The sequence below is a fragment of the Rhopalosiphum padi genome, chromosome 2 (assembly GCF_020882245.1).
Source record: "Rhopalosiphum padi isolate XX-2018 chromosome 2, ASM2088224v1, whole genome shotgun sequence".
Classification (NCBI taxonomy): domain Eukaryota; kingdom Metazoa; phylum Arthropoda; class Insecta; order Hemiptera; family Aphididae; genus Rhopalosiphum; species Rhopalosiphum padi.
The window spans coordinates 18,541,760-18,569,508 of record NC_083598.1 but is presented as its reverse complement, the minus strand read 5'-3'; the positions used below and the strand labels follow the sequence as shown (position 1 = coordinate 18,569,508).

The 27,749-nt window shown below is 27.1% G+C and overlaps 4 protein-coding genes across 4 annotated transcripts; 2 read left to right on the top strand and 2 right to left on the bottom strand.

Moving 5' to 3' along the window:
• The first annotated feature begins 997 nt into the window (after positions 1-997).
• Positions 998-6,198, top strand: LOC132923411 (THO complex subunit 3). The gene is made up of 7 exons (XM_060987392.1): positions 998-1,187; positions 1,263-1,478; positions 4,814-4,970; positions 5,033-5,237; positions 5,328-5,489; positions 5,766-5,874; positions 5,962-6,198. Exons 2-7 carry the CDS (start codon positions 1,284-1,286, stop codon positions 6,109-6,111), a joined length of 978 nt encoding a protein of 325 aa, XP_060843375.1. The 5' UTR covers positions 998-1,187; positions 1,263-1,283; the 3' UTR covers positions 6,112-6,198.
• LOC132923409 (sorting and assembly machinery component 50 homolog B-like) lies at positions 1,478-3,021 on the top strand. Its single transcript, XM_060987391.1, has one exon. It carries the CDS (start codon positions 1,556-1,558, stop codon positions 2,873-2,875), a length of 1,320 nt encoding a protein of 439 aa, XP_060843374.1. The 5' UTR covers positions 1,478-1,555; the 3' UTR covers positions 2,876-3,021.
• Positions 6,199-6,955: 757 nt separating the features above from the next.
• Positions 6,956-16,084, bottom strand: LOC132923413 (spermidine synthase-like). Its single transcript, XM_060987395.1, has 5 exons — positions 15,853-16,084; positions 11,823-11,943; positions 11,471-11,717; positions 9,400-9,629; positions 6,956-7,248 (listed from the first exon to the last, which is right to left on the bottom strand). Exons 1-5 carry the CDS (start codon positions 15,981-15,983, stop codon positions 7,096-7,098), a joined length of 882 nt encoding a protein of 293 aa, XP_060843378.1. The 5' UTR covers positions 15,984-16,084; the 3' UTR covers positions 6,956-7,095.
• Positions 16,085-18,390: 2,306 nt separating this feature from the next.
• On the bottom strand, positions 18,391-26,825 carry LOC132923407 (DNA-directed RNA polymerase III subunit RPC1). The gene is made up of 27 exons (XM_060987389.1): positions 26,485-26,825; positions 26,251-26,395; positions 25,450-25,599; positions 25,103-25,355; positions 24,798-25,038; positions 24,534-24,711; positions 24,315-24,452; positions 24,043-24,240; positions 23,610-23,734; positions 23,442-23,553; positions 23,182-23,379; positions 22,978-23,113; positions 22,650-22,899; positions 22,360-22,559; positions 22,155-22,268; positions 21,923-22,080; positions 21,738-21,846; positions 21,148-21,316; positions 20,926-21,080; positions 20,742-20,859; positions 20,403-20,532; positions 20,220-20,338; positions 19,984-20,137; positions 19,724-19,908; positions 19,128-19,296; positions 18,901-19,032; positions 18,391-18,641 (listed from the first exon to the last, which is right to left on the bottom strand). Exons 1-27 carry the CDS (start codon positions 26,526-26,528, stop codon positions 18,552-18,554), a joined length of 4,170 nt encoding a protein of 1,389 aa, XP_060843372.1. The 5' UTR covers positions 26,529-26,825; the 3' UTR covers positions 18,391-18,551.
• Positions 26,826-27,749: the final 924 nt, after the last annotated feature.

The following is a 27,749-nucleotide window of genomic DNA, read 5'->3' as shown; positions in this document are numbered from 1 at the left end:
ATTTTATTTCATCAAGTATTTTATTAAGTATTTTGGTATTTACATTTAGTAAATGTTGAGTCGGCCCTGTTTCCAAGTCCCCTAAATCTAACTGAAATGAGTCACTTAGTACAATTCCTGAATGCTCAGGATGAAAATTGTTAGGAGCATCCGGTTCCGGTATTAACAAATTATTAATATTTATTGGACTTGGATCATCCACTGAAAAATCTTCGTTATCCCTAATTGGTGGTAATGTAGTCTTGTCAGCTTTTTTCTTAATATTAAATATACTAAACATTATAAAAAAAAACCAAGAAAAACGAGAAAAATGAAAATTAATTTAAAATGTTTGAAATATGCTTTTAAGAAAAATAAAAGAGACGTGTGTGTGATCGCAGTACATGAGCAAATAACAGACACCGGTTTCCAGAAAAATACTGAAATAAATAAATATTATGTGTATGTTCTAACCAATTATTATTGTCCGTTATCGTCTTCATATTGTCATCGGACGACGCGTTATATGCACGACACGACGACAACGGGTAAACCCAAATAATTAATACGGCGTTGGTCTATAAATAAATGTGCTTATAATAAAAATAAATTGGTATATATATGTAAGTACAATAGTATTGTCAATAAACATTACACTGCTAATATATTTTAAAGCCTTGATGAATTTCAGGAAAAATTATAAAATCATTTAAAACTATAATTTCGGATAAAATGTAAAAATTGAAAGTAAACACCATGAGGATTGAGGGGGCTACATATATTTCTGTGGGGGCTATAGCCCCCACAGCCCCCATGCATACTACGCCCATGGTTATATTACAAATTGTAATAAATACATATTTTGGCGGCTGGTGGTTAATGACTAGTGTATCGTTTGCTCCATGTTTAATAATAATATCCATGAAATTGATAAGAAACATTAAATTTTTTTTTATATATATTATACTGATATAAACGGTTTTTTTACCGTAATCTATGTCTCTGTAGTAGTGTGATTCGGAATCACTGATTTCTATTTGCTACAAATCTACTCTTACTGGCCAGCACTGTTAACAGCTCTAGGCCTCATACCACATTTTGTGATTTGCCGATTGTCGTTTTTAATAATATTTTTGTATTGTAATTTATAATATTATTTGATTTTCTATTATTTAAAATTTTTTTCAACCTTGGTACTTAGAAAAATTGTAAGTAACATTTAAAATTTTTATTTATATTATCTGTTTAATTATTACTTGTTATTCGTTTATTTTTTACCATAGGATGAATGAATCACAGTTATAATGAGTTATTGGAAACATTTTGACGTTAATGTGAATGAATTAAAAGATTACTTTAAAACACATAAGTCTGTCAAAGAATTTCAAGCGCATTCGTCAAAAGTACATTCAGTTGGTTGGAGTTGTGACGGCAAACGTTTAGCTTCTTGTTCATTTGATAAGTCTGTGGCTACATTCACATTGGATAAAGACCGTTTGGTGAGAAATTAAATCAAATTACAGTTATTATTTACTTTTTTACTTCTTATTTTATCTGTGAGCTTTAAAAACAAATCATGGTTCTGGATACTGCAAACTTGATTGAGACAAAACCAATCAGGATAAATCGTGTGGATATTGTTGGCCTAAAAAGAACTAAAGACGATGTCGTTAAAAAAGCTACAAAATGTCTGTTTGATTCCAAAACCATCAGTGATGTAATTGCCAAGACAATGATAGTAAAAAGAAACCTGATGCAGTTAGAGTGTTTCAAAGACGTATCTGCCAAACTAGATGTTGATAGTGTCAATGGACAGGATAGATATTACGTTACTATTAAAGTGGAGGAATGTAATTGGGTTCAAGGACATGTCAAACTTTTATCCGACGCTCATTATGACAATAACCCTGATCCTAAACTGTCAACTGGAGTATCATTTTCAAACTTATTCTGCCGTGGTGAAAAATTAAATTTAGTGTCTGATATATACTCATCCAACAAAAAATTCTCTACTGGTAGCATAAGTTTTACAAAACCATTAATTGCTTTATTTAGTCCATATTTATATACAACAGTTTTCAAGAACCATTATGATAGAAATAAATTTGGCTATTCATTTGATGAGTATGGGTTAAATGCTGGATTAAATTTAAGCCATGAATATTTTAAAGTTAATTTATTGTGGGAAGGAGTGGCTAGAGATTTAAAATATGCACAAAACGCACCATTTGGTATACGAGAACAGCTTGGACTTACCATGAAGTCATCTGTTAAAATGACGGCTTCTTATGATACTCGTGATAGTGCTGTGTTTCCCAGTTATGGGTCCCTAGTACAGTGTTGTTCAGAATTTGCTGGAATTGGTGGTAGCCATGAGTTTGTAAAAAATGAACTTACCCTTCAACATACATTTTCCACAATCCTAGGTTTTGCTGTTACTGGATCTTTCTCATTTGGAATTTTAGACAAATTTGGAACATCCAACATTATAGACAATTTTTATCTTGGAGGACCACTGACTTTCAGAGGATTTGAAGAATGTGGTGTGGGTAAAAAAGAAGATGGGAGCATAACAGGTTCTTCAATGTTTTGGAGATTCAATACTCATGTACATGCTCCACTTCCATTTTTATCTAAAAAAAATAAACTGTCCCAATTAATAAGGATACATTTATTTATGAATTCTGGAAATGTTGGAAATCGTCTAGGAAATCTAACCAAAGACATACGAGGATTGATCAACAACGTACGGTTATCATGTGGAGCTGGCTTAGCATTGAACATCAACAATTTAATGAGATTAGAAATTAATTATTGTTTACCAGTTTATTATTCCAATAATGATTCAATTGTGTCAAATAAAAATCAGTGGGGCTTTGGTGTGCTGTTCTTTTAATAGACTGATAGTAAATTTAGATATATAATGGTATGTTTTTGTTATTATTTGTTATCTATATAACAAAAACAAATAATTATCTATTTCATTTGTAGTGTACTTATTATAGTAAAATAAATGTTGTATTTGTTGAACAAAAATGTTTATTAATTGAGTATTCGATTGATTATTACCTATTAGACAATTCTTAATAGATGTATTTTAATTAGCAAAGGTTGTCAAAGCAAAATGTTTTATCTGTGAATTATATTGACATTTCTTTATAATTGTTATTAACACAGTTATTGTAAATAGCAAATTTCATTTATTCAATTTGTAAGTTTTTGTTTTTGAAGATAAAATGTGTACAATATGTAAATTATACTGATATATTAGAATGTCTTTATATTTTAACTTCATTGACCATAAGTAATTTATTAAATAAATGCTTTAATTATGGTATAGATTTTCCAATAAATTTTCTATTGTAAATATTAGATGATAAATAAAATTATAGTTTCTCATCAAAAAAAAATTAAATTTTAAAACAACAACAATTAATAAGGTTTGTTAACTTGAATGTTGATATCAAAATTGTTTTCATAAATTTAGTATGATTGTGTTATTTACTTTTATAAATAACAGATAAATATTAATTTTTACTGAAAACTTTCTTGTACGATCTCCAGGCATGACATATTGTTTTGAAATATACTTATTGTTCACAATACTTTAAGATAGTACCTATTTATTTAAATATGAAATATTTTTATTGAATATTCGTCGACATTGTTTATACAGCCTTTTTTTATTGTTGTTAAAGTTTTATTTTTTTATTTATCAATGTTTTTATTTTTATAATGGTCATTAATTGCCAATTATATTTGAATATATCTTTAAAGTAGTTATTGGGAAATTTGTGATAAACTAGGTACGTGATTTTAATATTTACTATAATATATATTAATGGGTGTCAAAGCAAAATTATATATTGGACAGAAAATAATATTATATGATAGTTATTAATTTTTTTGCGTAAAATAAGCTTAAAATTTACAAGTATAATTACATCATCTAATAAAATTAATTTAAAATAAAAGTTACTTATTTCTTAATATATAGTTAACCACCATTTTCTGTACTATATAACTAATTAAATGTATAGTTTGTGGTCTACCAATGCTTTGTGTTCTACTTTAACTGGGATATCCGTTTAATTATAATTATTATATTATTTATTCATAAACCTAAACCATTGAGTATTTTACCTTTATTTATCCCAGTGTTAATATTATAAAATTAATCCGTTATGGTAACAATAGTACCTAGTTGGTTTATTCTTATTTGTGGCGTATTATAGCAAGTCATTATATTTCGACTAGTATACAATTTTATAACTTATTTTAATTTGAATAATTGATAATGAAATTGCATAGTCTTAAATAGTTATTATATGAATGTTTTAATTTTTTTTATCTATTAAATGTAAATAATATTTTATTTTATTACAATTATTTTTGTTGTGTAAAATCACTGAATTTAATAAAATGTGCATTGTAAACCACATTTTGTGAGACTGTCTATAAGTTTATTGGTTAGGTATTTTTTAATTAATAAATTTGTCAAATTATGTATAGTAAAATCAATGGTTTTCCTATTAATAGTTAAGTTGAAAACAATACTCAACATGTATTTTTATAATATTTAAATTATTTTTTTAAAATATTATTGGTTAATATTTATTTATCTTATTTCAAAACAAAAGTATGTACAGACTACAGATCTCCACACCTTATTTAAAATTTATTCTAAAAACAATGTCGATAAATGTTAATTCATCAAAATTGTCAATTAGCATAATATTACAAATTATAATAGTATGTTCAATAACATTTTGCTTTGATGCCTTTTAAAAATAAATACATTTTCATTTATTTTTAATTTTTGATTTATGTATAGAACAAGGAATACACATATAAAGGACACAGTGGTAGTGTGGATCAGTTATGTTGGCATAAGTTTAACCCAGATTTACTGAGTACAGCTAGTGGTGACAAAACAGTCAAAGTATGGGATGTGAGACACCAGAAATGTTCAAATACTATTTTGACCAAAGGTACATGGCTAAAAAATCTTACTGTACTTTCATTCCAATAACATAATTACTTTTGCTTAAAGGAGAGAATATTAACATCACATGGTCTCCCGATGGACACACAATTGCTGTTGGAAACAAAGAAGATTTGATAACTTTCATTGATATGCGCACCCTTAAACCAATAAGTGAGCAACAGTTCAATTTTGAAGTGAACGAAATGTCATGGAACAATGAAAGTGATTTGTTTTTCTTAACAAACGGTTTAGGATGTGTCTATGTGCTAAGGTAAACAAGTATTACTATTCAATTTGACATATGATCTATATCTATTTTAAAATTGATATCTAAACTATAAGTTTTTCAATCTGATTGCAGTTTTCCAGACTTAGTTCAACGACATGTGGTAAAAGCTCATCCAGGTACATGTATTTGTATAGAATTTGCGCCAAGTGGCCATTATTTTGCTGTAGGTTCTGCAGATGCTTCTGTATCATTATGGGACCTTGAGAATTTGGCTTGTGTACAGACTTACACTAGGTAACTTTAATAAAATAAAATGTTCTTTGAATTATATATATGATTTACTGTTGTTGGGATTTTAATCTTCTTTTATTTAAGATGAAAATACTCCCAAAGAGTACAATGCAGATAATAATATTATGGTTCCTCATCAGTTCACTATCATTTTGATATATCATAATTTAATTGCTACCTATATAGCTTATAAATCTGTTTCAATCATTTTCATTTATTTAAAATAATCATGTTTAACTATTGCTATAGTCTAAAGTAAACTTTTTTTCTTAAATTTAGATTGGATTGGCCAGTTCGAGCTTTAAGTTTTTCATATGATGGTAAAATGTTAGCATCAGGTAGTGAAGATTTGTATGTGGACATTGCAGATGTTACTACAGGAGAAAAGGTAACATTTAATTTATATATTAATTATTTAAATCTGTTATCATTTTAAAAATTTCATTATTTTTTAACATAATATTTTTAAATTAAGATAACTGATATACCAATTGAAGCAGCAACATTCACTGTGGCCTGGCATCCAAAACAGTATTTATTGGCATTTGCATGTGATGATAAAGAACAATTTGATAGGAAACGAGATACTGGAAATCTTAAAGTATTTGGATTTAGTTCCGAATAATGTATTGGAACAATATAACCTTAAAATTAATTTTTATGTATAAAAAAAATAAATAGAATATAATATATATTATATATTGAAGACGGATTTATATTGCATAATTTTAATTATTTTTAAGCTGTATATTTTTCTACATAAAATAAGAATCGTTCAATCATCCTAAATTGAAATTATGTTACATAAAATGTATGAATAATGATTAGCTTTTATGCTAACATATTATTTTAATAAAGTATATTTTCATTTTGACAAGATGTATAGTGAGAAGTCAGTTTATATAACTTCTTCTATTGCAGCAAATTATGTGAATGCTGATGTTTTTAATATTCTTTTTTAAATAATGGTTTTTTTCTCCACAATTCTACCATATATATTACTTTTTATATAAAAAGAGAAAAATAAAAATTATAAAATGACAATTTAAATAATTCAGTCAAACATTTTTTTGGGCATACCTTTTTCATGTATACATAATACATGTGTGATGTGTGTCTTGAGTTAGGTTAGGTTTTTGTCTTAAAGTAAATCCAAAGGGACTATAATATTGTATTAAAAGCTGTTTAGTTATGTTGGATATTTGAGTACCCTGCTGTCTATATCTGCAAATTTGTTAGATTTTTTAGGGGAGCTTTTCAAATATTCAAATATTTTTATAACATTAAAAATTATTTTTATTTTGATGTTCTCTCATTTATAAATTTTAGTTATTGACCTTTGTATAATAATACTAGATAGAAATATGATGACATTGGCAGAGATAGGGAGAGTTTTGGGACTAAGTCAAGTCCTCCCACTACAAAATGTACGGTACTGTAGTGATAATAACCAAATAACTGTAATGATATACAAATAAATAGATGTTTTATTTAAATCGTATAATTAAGTAGCAATAATATATCAATCATAACATGATGTGACAAGTAATACGAGTCTCACGTGATACACTATTTGTATTATATATAGTTACGCCCACACTATATATTATTACGAATTGTTTTCGGCGTTGTCGAGGGCATCGACGACAAACGCGGGCAGTGCAAACGCCGCTTTATGAATGTCGGTAGTGTAGTAACGTAGCTTCATATCTTTTCGTTGTTGGTTAGTCAACTGGTGCACGGGGTTCACAAAGTCTGTTTTCTGTAAATCCCAAAATAAAACATATTAAAGGTATCTATTGTACGAAAACTAAGTGATCAGTTGAGTTGAAACCAATAATAAGAATACTTAAAGCTATATATTAGTACTTTAAATAGGTACGCAGTAATATTATGAATTGTTTTATTTAGACATTTAGTGTACAAAGTAAAATACCTACTCAACTTACACTCTACAGAAGAACGCCGCAATTTAAACTGCATCATAGTCAAATTACTTATATTATTTTGAAAATTAATCCATTCATAATTAAATAAGACTATGAAAGTAATAATTAAATACACGTTACAACTATTAATTTTTTTCTATAGATCCTAACATACAAAAATGCCTTCGATGAGGTGCTCAGGTCAATGTCAAATGTTAATTGTCAGAATAGGTATATGGCATATGCATTATCAAATCGAATGATGATTATACTATAATCTGCCAGTGGCGCTGAGTTGTTTTAATATTTTAATTGTATGATGTGATGGGTTGTAGGTACCTACTTTACGATAAGCTATAACCAACCTCATGTACGTATATTATAATACCTATACGGCTATACCTATATTAAAAATATAACAGTGAAAAATTATAAGGCATTTCATAATAATTAACATAGTAAATTTCATTCATTCTTATTTATTTTTAAAATAAATTCAAGTTTTCTGTTTTTTTGTATACAACTCATTGATAGATGGTCCTATTTTAATTTTCTTATTATTATTGTGTAATGTCATTAATTAAATAATATAGGCATAAACATATCAATATTTAATTAATGGTAATGCCACTTACAACCTAAATGCAAACAACCTCCCTCAGAAAAAAAAATACAATTAGTGTAAATATTTAGAATTTTTGATAAGCTCGTTTGGCAGCAAAAATGTTGATACAATAATTATTATATATACCAATATACCCAATCAAGTTGTGTAGTAAATATTGCCAATGCATTTAGTATTTCTCTTTTATATTCGATGTAAAGTAAATTTATTTTTTTTATACTGAAAAAGACTGTTTGTGCAGAAGGTATTTGAATAAATACTAAAAAAAATTGCCAACCCTACAGTTTTGTCGCCGGTGGCAGTTTCCCTATTTTCAAATGCTCTCTCTACATAGTACATATACTTACGCCCCTGCAGCCCGGCCTGCCCACAGGATAACAACGTTATAAGTAAAAACTGTACAGTTTAAACCTGGTCTTAAAAAAATATAAGTGAGGGGATTTACCCATATCCGGATATCCCCCTCCCATAATACGCCACTGCTTGAGTTAATTAACTTAAATTTGTGCACTGAGAATAATTATAGGTCCATGATAATAAATTTGGAAGATTGGGGCTATGGTGATTTAACATTTTTAGTAAAATGTGATCTAGTATTTAACTTGGGCTTTTTTTTTACAAATTATAAAATGTTGATATGTAAATTAGGCAATATGTTAAACATAATATTTATCAATGTAATTTTTAAAAATGATCCAAATATAATAAATACTTTAGATCAGAATTAAATATTAGGTATCTACTTTTGTTTTATATTTTTCTTCGTAAAACATTTCAACAACTAAAAAATTGCTCGTAGAAATTCTGAATAAGATAGATACACAGAGCCGTGTCGTGGGGGACCTAGGTGGCATGTGCCTCGGGCACATGGTTTAAAGGGGCGCCAAAAAAATTGAAATGCATAAAGATAAATAAAATAGGGGGCGAATATTTTTAATTTTGCCCTGGGCGCCAAATCTTAACGGCACGGCTCTATAGATGGGTACATACAACAAAATTTTCAAAAAACTAAAAAATTTATAGTAATAATAAGGGGAAAGAGTGGTTTTAATTTTAAAAACAGGTCACTTTTTATTAATTATTACAAAAATCTCAATAACTTGAAAATATGGTGTTTAAGTATCGTACATTACATAATTTAAAAAATTTCCAGTCAAACTTTGAATAAATGTTCATTATAAATTAAAATTAAAGTAGTAGCCAAAGCTTAAAATTCCACTTATTAATTTTAGTTCTGCGTTTAATACTGATTATTAATCTCCGCAAGGAGAATATTATTCACAAATCTATGTACGCACTACGCATTACGTATATATTATGCATAGGTGATTGTATATTATTATTATTATCATAGGTATACCTCGTCAAGACTACCGAGTGCGAAACCGATTTGACCCGCCGGGTAAGTGGACACGTAGGACGTCGCGTACGCCGCCTTGGCGAATACTTCTTTACAATGGTTGTACATTGACGCTGCGTTTTTCAAATGTCCCCAAAAAGTATCAGCTTGTGAACACACAATTCCGCCAGGTCTCAGTGCACGTTTCATTAATTCAAAGTATGATTTTTGGAATAACGAAACAGCCGGGCCTATGATTAAAAAAAAACCACATGAATATGAAAGTAACTCGATTATATTTATAGGAAAATTCAAAAATGTATACAAAGAATTTTGTACGCACTTACTACATAAAATCATATTATACTTTTCGATTAATAAAGTTGATTTGGGTATATTTAATTAATTAATAAGTATTATTATTCATATAACTATAACAATTTTTATTTGTTAAAAATTCCCGTTTTTCCTTAATATTTTTTTTGTTTTTCTTGATTATTAAGAAAGTATTGAGAATTTTTTATTTTTGACCCTTTAATACCACCCAGATTGAATTTGCTACTAAAACTTGAACTTCCAAGCATTTTTACTGCTCAAAAAGCTAATGACAATTAACAATTACAAAAAACATTAACTATTGTAAAATCAATAAATTCATCACTCATTCACAGTGTCTTATTAAATCACATATTTAGAAGAAAATATAGTTTTAGTATTAGTATACTATACTCCATGGGCGTAGCGAGGGGGGGCCCTCCCCTTGCATTTTAAACTAAATCATATTTCTTACACCTTATAAATTGAATTTTAATGATTTAAAATTGACTATGCCACTGCCCCCCCTGATTTTATTTCTAGCTACGCCCATGCTATACTCTATTTATATGATGCTGAAAATAATTAACACTAGCTAAATAGTCAGAAATAATAACCGGAAGGCGGAAAGTTTTTTCAACTAAATCATTTAATGTACCTATGCAAGTGATTTTTATTTTTAACTATAACAAAATAAGGAGAAAAGTATAAAAAAAAATTTAAAAAAAAAAATATATATATTTTATCTCATTCAGTACACTGGCATTTAAAATTAAAATTATGCGAAATCTCATGAACTTAGAAATATTGACTATGTCTATAGGCCTAAATAGCTATTATATATTTTTCCCATGGATCCGTGAGTTCTAATAATTTGTAAATTAAGTACGTAAATAAAATAAATCAAGTGTCGTAACCAGGGCTAGGATGTATATGCAACAGCATGTTTTTTTTTACAACTTCTGATTATTGATTTTGTCAGTAATGTCCATGAATCACCTCATGATGAGATAAATGGTGGTTTTTATTTTGCATATTTTGGATAAAATGCATATTATTGCATATATTGAATAAAAGGAATATTATTGCATATTTCGATTATAAGAATGTGGAAAATGCATGTTTTATAGTATATTTAGTAATTAATATTTTATTTAATATTAATGTTTCTAATCCTGCTGATTAAGTATAAAACTTGGTTTTTTTTTAAACATAAAATTCAAAGTATTTTCTCTATTGAATGTGAATTATAAATTGTATTTTATTTTATTTCTCAATTATATTATATTAAGGCAAACAGCCAATCCAGTGATGTATTTCAATAAATTAATAATTTTTTTTGTAACTATATTTTTATGTTTATCTTATAACAATTTAAATGCATATTTTTGTAAATAAAATGCATATTTTACAATTCTTAATTACTGCATAAAAATCCTAGCCCTGACCGTAAAAGAGAGATCAGAGGGTGTACTCGGGTTTGATCAATTAGGAGGCCCGAAGTAATCTATGTTTTTCTTATAATATTTTATAAAAAACTATTAAACTATATATTTTTTTCAAATAATTTAAACTTATTATTTAATTTTAAATTAAAAAACATGTAATAATATTTTTTTTAAATGTATAAAATAATTTTAGTAAGACAAATGCAACCCTTATGCATAATGCCGGATAAAGATAAATTGTTGAAAAATTCGACCCCGGGCTCAAATTTTGAAGTTACGCCACTGAATTAATCGTATCCATGCATATATTTATTAGGAATATAAAGTACCAATAGGATCAGAAGAGTCAGTTATAATGACGTCGTAGTACTGAATGTGTTCTTCCATGAATTTGAAACCATCAGCTACGTGCAGGTTGACTTTAGGATTGTTAAATCCTTCGGCCATGAACGGTAAATATTTCTTAGATAGTTCGATAACACGGTCGTCGATTTCCACTTGATCAATTGTTTCGACCAATGGGTGTTTAGCTACTTCCCTAGCGACTCCTCCATCGCCGCCTCCCACAATGAGCACCTATCAACGAAAAACAAAAAAGGTATAGATTTAAGAGTTTAAGACAGCCAAAGGCTAGATACGGAAATTATTTACACATTTTCAATTTAATGTAAAAATACCAACCCTTTGCGGTTTTGGATGGCTGAATAATGGCAAAAATGAAATCATTTCTTGATAAGAATATTCATCGAACTCGGTGCACTGAATCATGCCATCGAGTACCAGTACGACGCCGTGCGATTTCCTTTAGACAAACCAATTATTTAAATTATTAAGAGACAAAATTATAGTATTGAATATTCTATATCGGTGGATTGGAAGCAGTACACTGGTGTCAGATGTCGTTTATATAGAGGGATTTTGGGTATATAAGTATAGGTACCTTTACCTTTATAAATCTCATATTATAGCATCTGACCAAATTGGGTCAATAATTTCTACATTTTATAACAATTATTAAAATATATATTTATTTAATATATACGCTGTTCATATTCATACTCTATAAAGGCACATACCTATATATTACAAATTTATATCTTATATGCTGGTGGAAGTTGAATTAATATTAAATATGTGACTATACCCATAGATTAAATATACTAAGTATATTTAATCTATGCTATACCTAAGTATGAATACTAATAACTACCATTACCAGCTAAATCACAATAATTAGCTACCATATACCTAATACGCGCCCACACCAACATACATAAAATCATAACATATATAGGACGAATAAATTATACAATGTTCCTAAATTAATCAAATATACGTTTAATGTTCAAAACGAGAACGTAAAAATAATAAATAATTAGTAATTGATACTTAAATTAATCAAACCTTATCTTATATTCTTTTTATTCAAATAAACCAATATATAGCTAATATATATATATATACCTACGTACGACATACCTATAAATATACATACTATATGGTTTTACTTTCACAATCAAGTTTTATTTCTGAATCTTAATTAATAAAAAAATATATTATCTATTTTTTTATCATCAATAGTGTACTATTATCAACCAATAAACGTCAGTTTTGACTTAAGAATTAAGATTACATACCTCTTAGCAAGTTTCAAGTGGCTATTTAATTGTTAATATTATTATATATATACAGTATATAGAAGTATTGGAATATATAAGTAAGTACCTACTAAAGATTTAGAGCTTTTCTATAGTAGTTTAATGTTGAGGTTTGAGAAAATATATAGGTACTACATATTGGTTTTATAAATAATAACCTTATATAACCTTTGCCGAAACCTAATTGTTGTTAATTTTTTATTTATTAAGTAGTTTTTTAAATAATAAATTTTTTTTTCATAATTTTCATAATATTCTATTTCTTTATAACAATAATGTACTCGTATAATATTACATATGGAATATACGAAAATCAGATAGCCCAGGTTGATCATTTTATCAATTTTAGAACACACTAAATATAATCCAAGATTATGATGAAATATAATAGGTATAATATATTTCTTTAGAACAATAATTCATATTATACAAACGTCTCTTAAAATCCAGTACAACGCAAATAAGATTTAATAAAGTGTTGATAAATAAATTGTAGAAGAAAAAACATTATATATCAATTCACAGCATTATACTCAAAACAAGGTTACAAAATATTATGTTCCAATTAGATTTTGTTGAAATGGTATAGGTATATCGTGCATAATAGCATTCCACTTCAAAATATATGCACAACAACCAATTAATTTAATACATAGAGATTAAAAATATCGCAGTTAATACATACCTATACGTGGCTATGTCTTTTACATACAAACGTTCAGTATTTTTAACAATTAATAATGATCCGTATACATTTTTACAAATATATCTACTACCTATTATATCGGTCCTAGACTGGCTAGACTCCTGCCTATTTATTTTCAATAGTTCAATTTGAGTTTTCTTCTTTGAAAGAGGGTAAATGTGTTTTCTTTGTAAGCACCTATATGTATTGAACAAAATATAAGTGTGACGTATATGATTCTATTTTCCTTATAATATTATGTGTATTAAATGTAAAATTAAGTCATACAGGTACTTAGATTCATAAACTATAACTATTTTTTTAGGACTATTTGAGATAGGTATGTGCGCGATGTCAGCATACAGATTGCAGATTGCAAATGAACCTTCCTATATAGTCTATATAATTTAACAATTTTGTATAAAAAAAAAAAATCACAGCAATATTTTTCACTAAAATGTACTTTTTTACATTCTAATAATTGTGAATAAATAAATAGGTAAAAAAATATGGTAAATATACCTAATTATACATATTTTTTAAAATGTTAAAAATTCTTACATTGCAATAAAGTTTTTAGTTTCTACGCATTATAATTATGTGGTACGTTTACAATGTATAAATATAAAATAAGTACATTAAGGCCTTAAGGGTGTGACACATTAATTATTATCTGATTATAAGATATTTTTTTGGGACAACTTCGCACGAATAATTATTCTAATATTTTAATTATATAAATGTATTATAAAACATTTTCAAGTTTTTATATAATGGAATAAAACCAATGTTTGTGTACTGTATAATGTGTGTACATGTTCACCACTACTATAGCCAACCATGATTTTATAATAATATATTGTATTATATTATATTAGGTATATAAATTATAGGTATAGTAGGTACCTATACTGAACATAGACATATTTAAAAAGTTTAGAACTATTTCGAAGATTTAGCGACTAACCAAGATTAACATTTTTTGATAAAATCCATGTATTAAATCAGTTCCTCCTCTATATTAAAAAAAACCCAAACAATTTGTTTATTACAATTAAAGTTGTTGGACTGTCCATTACCAGTGTAAGCGAGCACGTTAACACGTACAACGTACCTACTGCTATAATTAATTAGGTACATTTTACACTCAATGATTGACTACGTGAAGTTTAATTAAAACAAGTAATAAATATTATATCCGCTACTTAACGTAAAACACTCATTATTTTAGAAAACAGCGTTTTTGAAAAAATAAATATTTTTTAAATTTTTACTCTTTTTAAAAACATATTTTGACCAATTATAATTTATAAACTATTAGTAATACATATTTAAAATGTATATAAGCGGAGTAGTGGACAAACGTTTTATGGTGTACCATCCCCGAACCACTCCATATTATTCAGAGGCACGTATACAAAAAAATAAATTCGGGGAGGGTTTACAAAATACAGCAATACAAATTGTGCCGCAACATAATAAAACAATTTTTCCTCGTTACTCGAAATTATTTGGGGGAAGGGGGGTGAACCCTAAAACCCCCCCTGTAGACGTGCCTGATTATTCATCTAAACTTTAAATACCTATAATTTTTATAAGGTTCTAAATTATAACTTATATAAGCTACTATTAGCCGTATTCAACTTTTTCGGACCCCGGGTATACTAAAGCTCCCGGTCCCCGATCCCATTTTAATTAGCTTTAGACCTGATTTTCAAACGAAAAATGTATCTAATTATAGACGAAAACTAATGATTAAATGATTTTTGGCATCAAATATTACAACCGTATTGTTTAATATATATTTTATTTTGTTCTCGTATATTAATTTTATACATAGATAAATTTTTAGGCTTAGGGCCGGAACCCGGACATAAGACCCGAGAAAACCACCCAGAATATGGCTCTAAAGCTACTTGAAATTCGTCCAACATTTGATTAATAAATATCGAAATACTTCGAAATAATCGTAATCGAAGTTAATCTTTTTTTTAATAAGGAATTACAAACCCTTATTTGCTTTTAAATGACCTGAAATTATGTAAAATAAATATAATACAAAGTTCAGCGTAGCCCATTATCATCTTTTTGAAGATTAAATAAAATTAATAATAATAATGAGTGTTACGTTAAATGGATCACCCGGTACATGGTATCCTTTTATAAAAGTGATGCTTTTAATTATAAAATATAATACGACAATAACCAAATAAATTGTTGAAAAATATAGAAATATAGATCGTTATAACTTTATAAGTCATAACTTGTAATTTATATTACTCTACACGGGTATAATAAAATAAAGTAAATAATATTACATTACATGAAATATAGGTACTAAAATAGGCGTACTACAAGAATAACTCACGTTTTCAATACTAATATCTCCTGGTACTTGGACTGTTCCTGATGCAAGACCTGTTCCACTTCCATGGAAAAACTTCTGCCTGGCAACAGGTCTGTGAGTTCGCTGAACCATCCGGTCTTCAACTTGTTCATGTTTGAGCGCCGGCGACGACTTACGAGTCAGTTAGTTGAGCAAGCGAGCACCGGACGTATGGTCGGCGTGGAGTGTTAACTGCAAGTGCCGTCAGACGTCGGTAGTCGGTACGTCGGTCCACCTGACCATATCTACTAATTATGCAATACACGCCTCCTTATCTCCGGCGACCTTGAAAATTATAGCGTCCAATCGGCATACGAATGGTAGGTATTTATAATATATATATAACGGTGTACCTCTTACTTTATGTACATAAATATACTTAACAGTTAACATAATACATATAAATATATAATATAATATATAGGTATTTAGCTACCTCAATACCTGCAGGTGCAATGTAACTGCATTCGTGTTTAAAGCACAAGACGTTTATTTTTTCATATAAGTAACGTTATTATTTGATTTGAGAAATGAAACCTTTTTGTTTTATTTTATAATTTTAAGCACAAGTTTTACAAACCGTGTACCTATTGTAAAATTAATTTATGTAGGTACCTATAATACCTATTACCAGATAATTTATTTATAAATTTGTTAAATATAATTTTCTTATTGGGTGATCTGTTACAGAATATGACCAATAAGTTTAATTGATGAAATAAATAATACGGATAAAATAGAGAAGAAAAGCAACGATAATGATTATAAAAATAGGTTTTAATTAGATAGATTAATTTTTCAGTACATAAAATTTGTGTTAAAAATAAAATAAAACTTAGGTATTTGATTATAAAATAGGTAACATAGGAACCTCTATGGCTCTACCTCATCTAAATGACTTGGGTATATTTAAAAGAAAACTATTTGGAAAAATCTCGTTTTGGTAAATATCTACCAAACTTGCGTACCTATATCTATAATATAATGGTGATTTTGATACATTGACACATTGCAGTACCTATATAGGTATTAGGTATAGTAGTATATATAGTACTAACTACATGTGCGTAGTGGTAGTGTTTATATCTAATCTACTTACCTACTGTTACATTTAAATTATATATATTATAGATATTGAATTTAAATAGGCACATTTAATATTTATATCAAAATATCAAATATATAAAACTATTTTGGACGAAAAATGAGTAATCTAAGACACGCCTGATCGACACGACACTGAAGGTATCATTATAGAATGCAGATATAATGTGTGGTACCTACACGTTGTCACGTTACTGAATACTGACTCGCGTCTCGTATAATCAAAGAACATAATATATGTACTTTGTTGCATAAACAATTATTACAACAATATTATTGTTATTGTTGTTATAATTGTTTATTAATGTATTATTATTTTTAATAATAATACATAATAATAAAAAAATAATTATGATTTTAACACTTGACGCTTTAATCCTTCCTAATTAAAAATGCTTTAAAGCCATAACATAGATGTGTTGGTATCCATGTGTAAAGAATGTATTATTGTGTACATTTAATTATTTATTATTTTCGACATATAGGTACATTTGTGTTTGAAATTTAATTTTTTCCTCAAACGTGTCATACTTACCTATATCACTATTCACCCCTGATCAACTACAAGAAACATGCAAATTAATTTTTAATTTATTTGCTAAACAAAATATGTGTTTTGTTTAGGTTAACAATTTATAGTTGAATGGTCAGTCTTATTTGACATTAAACTTGAAATATTTGTTATTCTATGGTATGATCTCAATTAGTTACCAATCTTATTGAAAATACAAGAAAACTGTTGTTAGTTAATTTGAAGATTCATATGACATTACAGTAACCAAGTGGATATTTTAAACAATTAAAAAATGTGTTATTATTATTTAACATTATTGAAAAACAACATTTTCAAACAAAATTTTAATTATTTTCAAAATATAAACAGTTTTAAACATTAACTTTGATTATGGTCAATTACTTATTATTTACCCTGATTACTAAAATAGTTATTTCAATCAATAATGTTAGGTATAACTACAGTATGATATTTAATGTAAATATAACTGATAAGAAAATATACAATTTTTTATAAAAAAAATATGATTATTAAGCATAGAATTAAAAACTAATTTTTGTTTAACTAAACTGTACAAATACAAACAAATTTATATTACAATAATGTAAAATATAAATGCACGTACAATAAATAAATATTAAAATATATAAATCAAATTTTTACACATTAATTTAAGTTGACTTTGAATGAAAATAAATTAATTATAAATGATTAATATAAATGCATTTTTTAAGAATAAAACAATTATTATTTTAGGATGTACAATACATGTTTAAATTAAGTTATCTGTTGTTATTTTTTTTAAGACCTAATATCAAACAATAATAAAAATATTTTATGAATTGTAATTTTTGTGATATTTTAAGGAACTAATCAAATAAGTATATTAATTTCTCAAAAAGTTAGATGCTATTCACTATTTAATCAATACTAGAGTAACAATACATTATTAGGTACACCACACAAAAATACATTTAACATTAATTAATATCACAGATTGAACACAATAATTTAACAAACAATTTATAGTCAATGTCAAGTATGTTGGGTGTTCTTCATCAAATCATTGCCAATAACACCCTTTTTCATGAAGATCTGCATCATCAAATACAAATGTTTGCTTCGGAAAATCTGAAGTTTTGTTTTTGGTCTTAAATATTAAACATTAAGGAATAATTTTCATAAGCAAATATATTATACACTAAAAATAACGATGATTTATAATCAGTAATAAAACTAAAATTTTAGTGATTAATAAATACACAAATCCCTCAACATAAACATCCATGGGAAAAAATAGCAACCCTTAATAGCATACAAAAATGTATAACTCTATGATATTCAAAAAATATATGTTTTGCTGTATTAGGTAATCAATAAATTAAATATTTGAATTTATCAAAAGGATATTTGTAAATCAGTTTGAAGAATCCTGTACCCAAGTTGATTGGTATACCCATAATGATACTCTCAGAGACGCCATTTATTGTATCGGTCTGTCCATAATATGCCGCATCAAATAAATGATCAGAAGTTTTTTCAAACTAAAATTATTGTTAAAGTAATCATTATTCATACTAAATACACATGTAAAATTATAAAATACATAGAAAATTTTAAAATAAATTAACTATCATACCGAAGCAAGATTGAGCACAGACTCTTTCATTTTTGATAAACCAAAACGTGTTATACCCAATAATTCACCTCGACTTGTCATCAAATCAGCAATCAACATAGGATGTCTAGGATCAATAGATATTCCGTGATTACCCATTACACTATCAATTTCTGATATTATTGTTGACCTATAATTTATAATTAACAAATTTAATATAAAACATATTAATAAATTATTGAAATAAAAGTTTAATATATTAAATAAATATTTATCAAAATAATTCTACACTACAAATTCTTGAAACAATTTATGTTATATAACTAGATTATCTTGATTTCATATAAGAATAAAACACCTCATGTTGAAAAATTACTAATGAACAATAATAGTGTTTAGACCTCTTGGGTTTGTCAAATTAAATCAACAAAAATTCCTATACTTCTAAATTATTTAAACACTAGATTTCTCATGATTAATATAAAATTAAGTGTTTCACACTTATATAGTACATATTAATGAATGATAAAATTCAACAGTCAATAAATTTTGACAATAATTGTAGTATGTTACATTGTTAGTTGTTATATTAAATAATTCAACATATTAAATTTTACCTAGACGCTTCTATGCCAAGCGCATTCCACACTTGAAATGTATTATTGCTGGTACATCGTTTTCCTATTACTCCAGGTGTTGCCATTACTTCTCGTAAATTATCACCTTCAACAAGTAATTTGTAACGTACTTCACCATTATCATCTTCTTCGTGAATTACAGCACGTGATACTGCACTTATACCCTTTTATTGTAAAATTACAATTAATTAAAACATTTATTAAATTAAGTATTCAAATAATTTTAAAATAGTAGGTACCTTAATAACAACTTTTTGTAAATTTTGTGAATATATGTTTATCCAATTATTTAATGATTGAGCGCCTTTTGATGGCAAAGAAATACTAACACAGGATTCATTATCAATGTTTACTTGATTAGCTTTAATTCCAATTCGTGGAGTTGAAAGTATACTAGAAAATTTAATTAAAAACATGTAATTAAGTCAAATATAATTATTAATAATTCATACATTTCTAATGAGTTATCTCTTACCTATCTCTTATTGTCTCGATTGTTACTTCTAATTGTAATAATTTAATACGGTTCATATCTATGTGTATCAATAGATAGCATTCAGAACTATCAAGTACTACATCAATAAAACTACAAACCTAAAATAGTTAAAAAATTGAATAATATAAAAACTAATATTTAATAAATACAATTTTATTTTACTTCAGTAAGTGTAGTTTGTTCAATACGAGCTTTGACAATTCTTGCAAATTCTTTGTCTTTGTCATTTTCTAAGTATGCTGTGATTATAGGAGTACTTATATTTTTACTAGAATTAATTATTTCTTTGATTCTAAAAAACATTTAATTATTTATTAATTAAAAAGCTTATATTATTATGAAATATAACCATCAAACAAACAAAACATTTTTGAATATGCTAAATAAAAAAATTAAATGGTGAAGAAGAGCACTAGTTAGAACTAAACAAGTACTAATTTATAACTACTAAATGTATGTAAAAACTAAATTTAAAATGATTAACTAATTGTTTTTTTTTACCTTGGAACACCTTGAGTAATATTCATTGAAGCAACACCAGCAAAGTGAAATGTTTTTAATGTCATTTGTGTACCCGGCTCACCAATACTTTGAGCTGCTATAGCTCCAACGGGTGTACCTATAAAAAACAATTGATATTAAATTGTTCGATAATTTCAAGTATTATTAATTATTATAAATATACCTGGTTCAATAACAGCAGCCATATACTTGGTAAGGCAAGTTACATAAAATTTTATAAGCTGTGTAGAAGTAATTCGTTGCAATTTTGAAACCTCTAAGTTTAACCATTTTTTTCTTACTTCTGCCATATTGCTTGATAAATTTTTTCCAAAATTTCTATTGAAGGTATAAATTAAATATTATATGTGATGTAAGTGCTTAATCATTATAATTTTCATATTACCTCAACTCTTCTATAAACATAGAATTCACATTTTGAAAATCTTCAGATAATAACACATCTTCAGTAATTTTCAATATTTCTTCAGAATCTAATGTACATTCATCATGACACGGGTAATTAGCAGTTACATTGAAATATACACGTTTGAAATCAACTGGGACACCATCACCTATATTTAATATTGTTTATAAAACTAAATCAATTACTTAATAATTTACCAGTGGATTATACAAATTTAATATATTCCTATTTAGATAAGTCATTCAGAAAATTCAATACATATAACATATAACCAAAGTAAAGTGAAATTAATCAAATTCTTATTATACTATAAAAACAGTAAATTACTGATTAATGATAACAAATATACAATAGAGAAAAAGAAAATCTACAAATTTCTAGGTTTTGTTACAGTTAATTATGTAGAAAATAGAAGAATGTTGAAAGTCTTTTTAATGTGATAGAATGGTTATATTGTAACTTTGAATTTACAAATTTAAATAATCACTAATGAAAAGTTATTGACTAGCTACAAAGAAAACTGTCAAATACATAATATTATATGAACTAAAAAACATTTAACTTTTTACCTTCTGTGTATGTAGGATCTAAGCTGTCACCTCCAAATTCAAATTGTATAACATCTCCAAAAGCATTTCGTACAGTGTTGTCATAATGAACACATAAATCTTCTAAAGACTAATAATCAAATATATTTATAATGTGTAAGAATTACTTATTTAAACATTATAAATCTAAAATAAATTAATTCTACTTTGACAAGACGCCGTTGCATGTATCCAGTTTCAGCTGTTTTTACAGCAGTGTCAACAAGACCTTCACGACCACCCATTGTGTGAAAGAAGAACTCTGTTGGTGTTAAACCTGAATAAAAACTATTCTCGACAAAACCTTTTGCTTCTGGAGTTTTTGCTGAAAACAATTAATAATATATTATTTTTAAAGTCAATACAAATTAAAATATAAATTAGAAGAACCACACTTACAAAATCGTTTAAAATGTGGTAATGACCTAGACTCAAATCCATCTGGAACACGATGTCCACTCAAGGCTTGTTGGCCCACACATGCAATCATCTGAGATATATTAATATTGGATCCTAAATGACAAATAGTAAACAGTAATTTAATTTTCTATTTTAATATATAAATATATATATATATATATATAATATAAATATTGATTTATACCTTTAGAACCTGACAGTGCCATGATCAATGGGCCATTGGTTGAATGAAGTTCTGATAAACAAGCTTTACCAACAGAATCCCGAATACCGGACAGTTGCTTTAAAATATTTGCTTCTAAAGTTTCATCCATATTACAACCAGGTTGACATTTTAATTCTTTTGCGTTTCTCAAACGGATATTTTCCTCACACAATGCATTTCTATTTGATAAAATAAATAAATTTATAATTTGGAAAAATAAAATATAAAAATTATTAACAAAAAAAAATTTAAATATATAATTTTCTAACCCATTTATAACTAATTCATTTTTAGATTGAAGCAAATCATTACTAGGTGTAACATCACCAATTCCAATTGAAAATCCTCGTAGCATTAAAAAGTATGAAGTAAGACGTGTTAAACGCCACATTACTTTGCAACAGACATCAGATCCCCAATCAGCCAGCAACACATAAAATATGTTTGATTTACTACCTGAACCTAATGTGGCCTTGTCCATAGTACCAGCCAACAACTCAGAGTTCCTTATGTAAACATCTATATGCAAAATAAATTATAATTAAAAAATAATAAATGTAAATACTTTCAAATATGTTTAAATTTTGTTTAACTTGCATGAATCTTTAAAGCAAAGTTCTTCATCACGAGTATACGATTTCCCTTTACAACGCAAATTTGCTTTTACTGGACATTTTTTACTTGGTCTCATAATTATACTTAATATTTGTTTTCCAGTCCAAAGTTTGTGAGGCTATATGATACACAGTTTGTAAATAAAGCATTTTTGTTTTAAAATTATGAATGATAATTGTAATAAACCTTTAGAATAGCAGGACGTGGTAATGTTAAATCAATATTAATATCATCTCCAGACATTAACCAACCAATTAGTCTACTAGAATCTCTCTGGTTAAGAAATGTATTCTTATGTGTTAATAAATATGCTCCTGTAATAAAGTCTTGGGTTGCAGCAATGAGAATGTCTCCATTTCTTGGAGTGACAAGATTTGATTTGTTCTACAACAAAATTAAATTAATTTAATAACAAAATATAACAAATATATTGATTTAATACTAACAATCATTAACAAAGCAGCTTCAGCTCTTGCTTCTTCAGTTTGGGGCAAATGTAAATTCATTTCGTCACCATCAAAATCGGCATTATAAGGAGTACATACACATTCGTTAAATCTAAAAATTTATATTTATAGTCCCGTATAAAATATGAGCAAATAGCTTTAACAAACCTTAATGTATTATGTTCTAAAACTTTTGCACGGTGACACATTATACTTAATCTATGAAGACTAGGCTGTCGGTTGAATAATACAATATCACCATCAGATAAATGTCTTTCAACAATATCTCCAATCTACATGAGAAATTAAATAATTATAAATTTATAGTTTATCATATGTAATCAAATAAAGTGTATAAGTCTTCTAAAAAAATAGTCAGTGTTAGGTTATTTACTTTTTTTAACATAGAAAAATGAAGTTGGGGATTAAAGTAGGTAGGTATTAACATTAAATAATATATATAAATATTAACTATTGGTCAGGTTTTAAAATTGATGCTAAATTAGTTATATGTTCTTTTTTAATAAATACACTTTATTCAATTAATTTTTAATTTGGTAAAATAAAAATATAGGTATATTATAAGAAAAACCACACTGACTTTTAAATCTTTTGCTATAGCTGGTCTATTTCCAAATCTCAAGTATTTTTTTAATTTAGAACCTTGAAGTTCAACAAAATTAGCACCGGGATGAATTTCTGGTCCATTCATCACTAGCTTACGCATTAATTCAATGTTGGCTGGACATACTTTTTGAGGAAATGTTAAAATTTTGGCCATTCTAACTGGAACACCAACCTAAAAAATCAATAATCAATAAGGAAATAACATTAGTAATATAAAATAGTTTTTGTATTATTTTTAATCTTTACTTCTTCTATTCGAAGATTTGGATCTGGTGAAATGACAGACCGTGCTGTAAAGTCTACTCTTTTACCAGATAAATTACCACGAAACCGTCCATGTTTTCCTTTCAAGCGCTGAACACAACCCCTAGCAATTTTTTTTGGCTAAAAAAATAATATTATACTAGATATTGTGTGAAATACTTTTATTAAGACATTTTTTTGTTTTTATTACTTAATATTTACCATCATTGTACGTGAGACACCAGATAAATCACTATTAATATATAAGGCACAATGTAATTGCAAGTATTCCCAATCCTCATGCAATAACTGGGGTTTTGCTCCGGACAATTTATGTTTTACAATGACATCATTTATAAATAAAACTTCAGATAATTTTAATGTTAAGTCATCTTCATTTCTAAATATTAAATTACATTAACATTAGTATCAGTTTTGAACATAAATATTAAATAGTATTTTTCACTGTAATAATAACACACTTACGTTCCGGAACGTATATCAGACACTGCAGATGGGCGAATACAATTTGGAGGTACTAACATTCTTGTCATTAACAACCATCCAGGATTTGATACCTCAGGATTCATACCCAACAAAATAATGTCTTCATAAGGTATGGATAACAATAGACGTAGTACTTCTTGAGGATTGAGGTTCTCATTAAATAGATAATTTCTCATGGATTCGACTTCTTTGTTATATTTTACCACATCATTTAAAGCGCCTAATTTAATATTTACAATTCTCATTAGGAAAATTATAAGCATTGCGTTGATAATAATACTTACATAATTTACTTTCAGCTTCTGTGCCAGGTTTTTTATATCTGTAACGATCATATGATATTTTTAATATACCATTTTTTTTCACTTGTCCAACAATGTCACTACAAAACGGACATATCTGAACCTTTTTTGCTTTGGCGTGGACTTCTTTGAACACTTTTTTACGCATTGTGTATGTTAAATTCTTGTTTCTCAATTTTGTATAAAAAAACATACGATCTTCTTCATTTAATAACACTTTAGCACAAAAAGGATTCTGAAATACATTTTTGTAATAATTAGTAAACATTATATTAAAAAGTGAAATTATATGAAGTAATAAGGAGGAATATATTGATGGATTAACTTACTTTACAAATTGTTTGTAATATTGTTATAACTGAACTGAAAAATCCAACATGGAAAACTGGCAATTGTAGATCTATGAAGCCTAAATGTCCTGGACAATCATTCAATCCTTTGTTGCAAGTTGTACATATTGCGTCCTTTTGGTTGACTCCCTGTAAATAGCAAAGATTATATACTACTTATTTTTACACAAATCCAGTTTTTGTTAAATCAAATTTTTATTTAATTGTAATTAAAAAACAATTAATCGTAGATACTTAAAATTTTCGACATGTAATAATATTAGTAATTTATATACATGATATATTTTTGAGCTATTTATAGACATTTTATACATTTGATTTATTTTCTCTATAAATATAAATAAAAATGTTTTCACTAGGTAAAAAACTTGAATAAAAGGTTCTTCACAAATTTTTTCTATAGCTGTTTAAAAATATTAAATATACATGATATTTTTTCTTTAATAAGCATTAGCAGTTCAAGTTCTACATAATATACATTATATATACGTTATAGTGATATACCAAATAACAAGGTACACTTGACATCTACAACTATACAGCAGAGCAGTTACCTACATTACCCCCTTTTTACTTATTTAATCCATACAACCACAACATATATTTTCATTTTATTTTGATTATTTATTTTTTATTTATTTCATGTAAAATCATTAAATCTAACATTATTTATATTGTAAACTACACACTATAATTGTATTATTATTAAACTACTGTAGACCACAATTCTTGCTTAACCATATATTGAAAAATACCTTAATTAATTAATGATAAACTCACTAATTTGTGATCAAGCACTCCATATGGATGTGGAGTACGTGTCGCACTATTATTGTTTATGGCATATAAATTTCTAGTGTTTATGCACAAATGTGATTTCCTCTGGATATCTTGAGGATTGTCGACTGTAAAGCTGATCTTCGATCTAAAACGCAGAATTGATTATTAAGGATTTTACAAGTAGATAGTTCAAATTAACCGTTAAATCAACAAACACAGTTTAAAAGTACTCACATGATACGCGACCCATCAGTGTCCCTGTATTGTTCCTTAACCATGTTTATTATCGCTAAATGATTTCTGTTTCAAACGAATTAATTTATTTTTGAATTTTGAATCATGTCCGTGGCTAAATTCATGGACATTATAATTTATAAGCAGTCAAAACTTAATACAACGTCCCCAACTCAAACCATTATAATATTATGATTTACGTCGTGTGTTTATGTGCAAGTTCGAAGTACCAAGAGCTTAGCTTTGGAATTGGTGTGGATAGAGTGCCCACATGACTGCATAGAGACCACGATTTAAAAATTAAATTATAAGTCTTATGATAGTATGGTTGTCTAACTAGCCGATAAAAAAACGTTATCACACGGCAAACGAATAGCATGGTCATGAGCATGGTGAACGGTCACATAGATCCCCCGACAGCTAGATCCCTATGACTAACTGACGCAAGAAGATCCAATTGACGCGAGATTAAAATGACGCATGAGGATCTAATTGACGGGGGATTAAAATAATCATACGGATTTTACAAATTAATTAATTTTGTAATTAGTATTATTAATTTTTAATTATCAATGTATTTAAATGCTTTTACGTTATTATATCGTAGTAACACTAGTATAACAGTTGTTATCCAACATAATCCATATAATTTTTGTTTAATAGACAATTAAAAAATATTTTCTATTATAACCTAATGTTTTAATAATATAAGTATAAATTATTTCATAAATAAAGCTTTCATAATGTTAGGTTTCGTTTATATATCTAATAAAAAATTAAAATGTAGTAACTGAAGTTATTGAACATTTCACTTCTCAGTTAAAATAGCCACATAACTCATGTTTGGTCACCATCTTATGTTTTTTTTATATTAATCAAAATAGTATATAACTTAGTATACAACTATATAACTATAGCTACTATTATATTATTATTATTGCTTAAAAGTTTTAACTTTATTCATATTCTCACTCTCAGTCTCAGAGGTTAGTCGTAAGTCCAGTGTCGCCGATCTATATTTCATGTTATGGGGAAAAAATGCTGGTGTTAGATCCACCTACATAGGCGTGCGCACGGGGGGTTCCGTGCGTGCCTGGGCACCCCCAACATGTAATCAGGGCCCTAAAATTTAAGTACTATAGCATATATATGGGTCCGTATTTTAACGTAAAAAAAATTATGTTTCGGGATAAAATAAAAATAGTACAACGTAAAATATTTTAAATTTGCGTGGTAAAACTTATTATGATTATAACACCTAGATG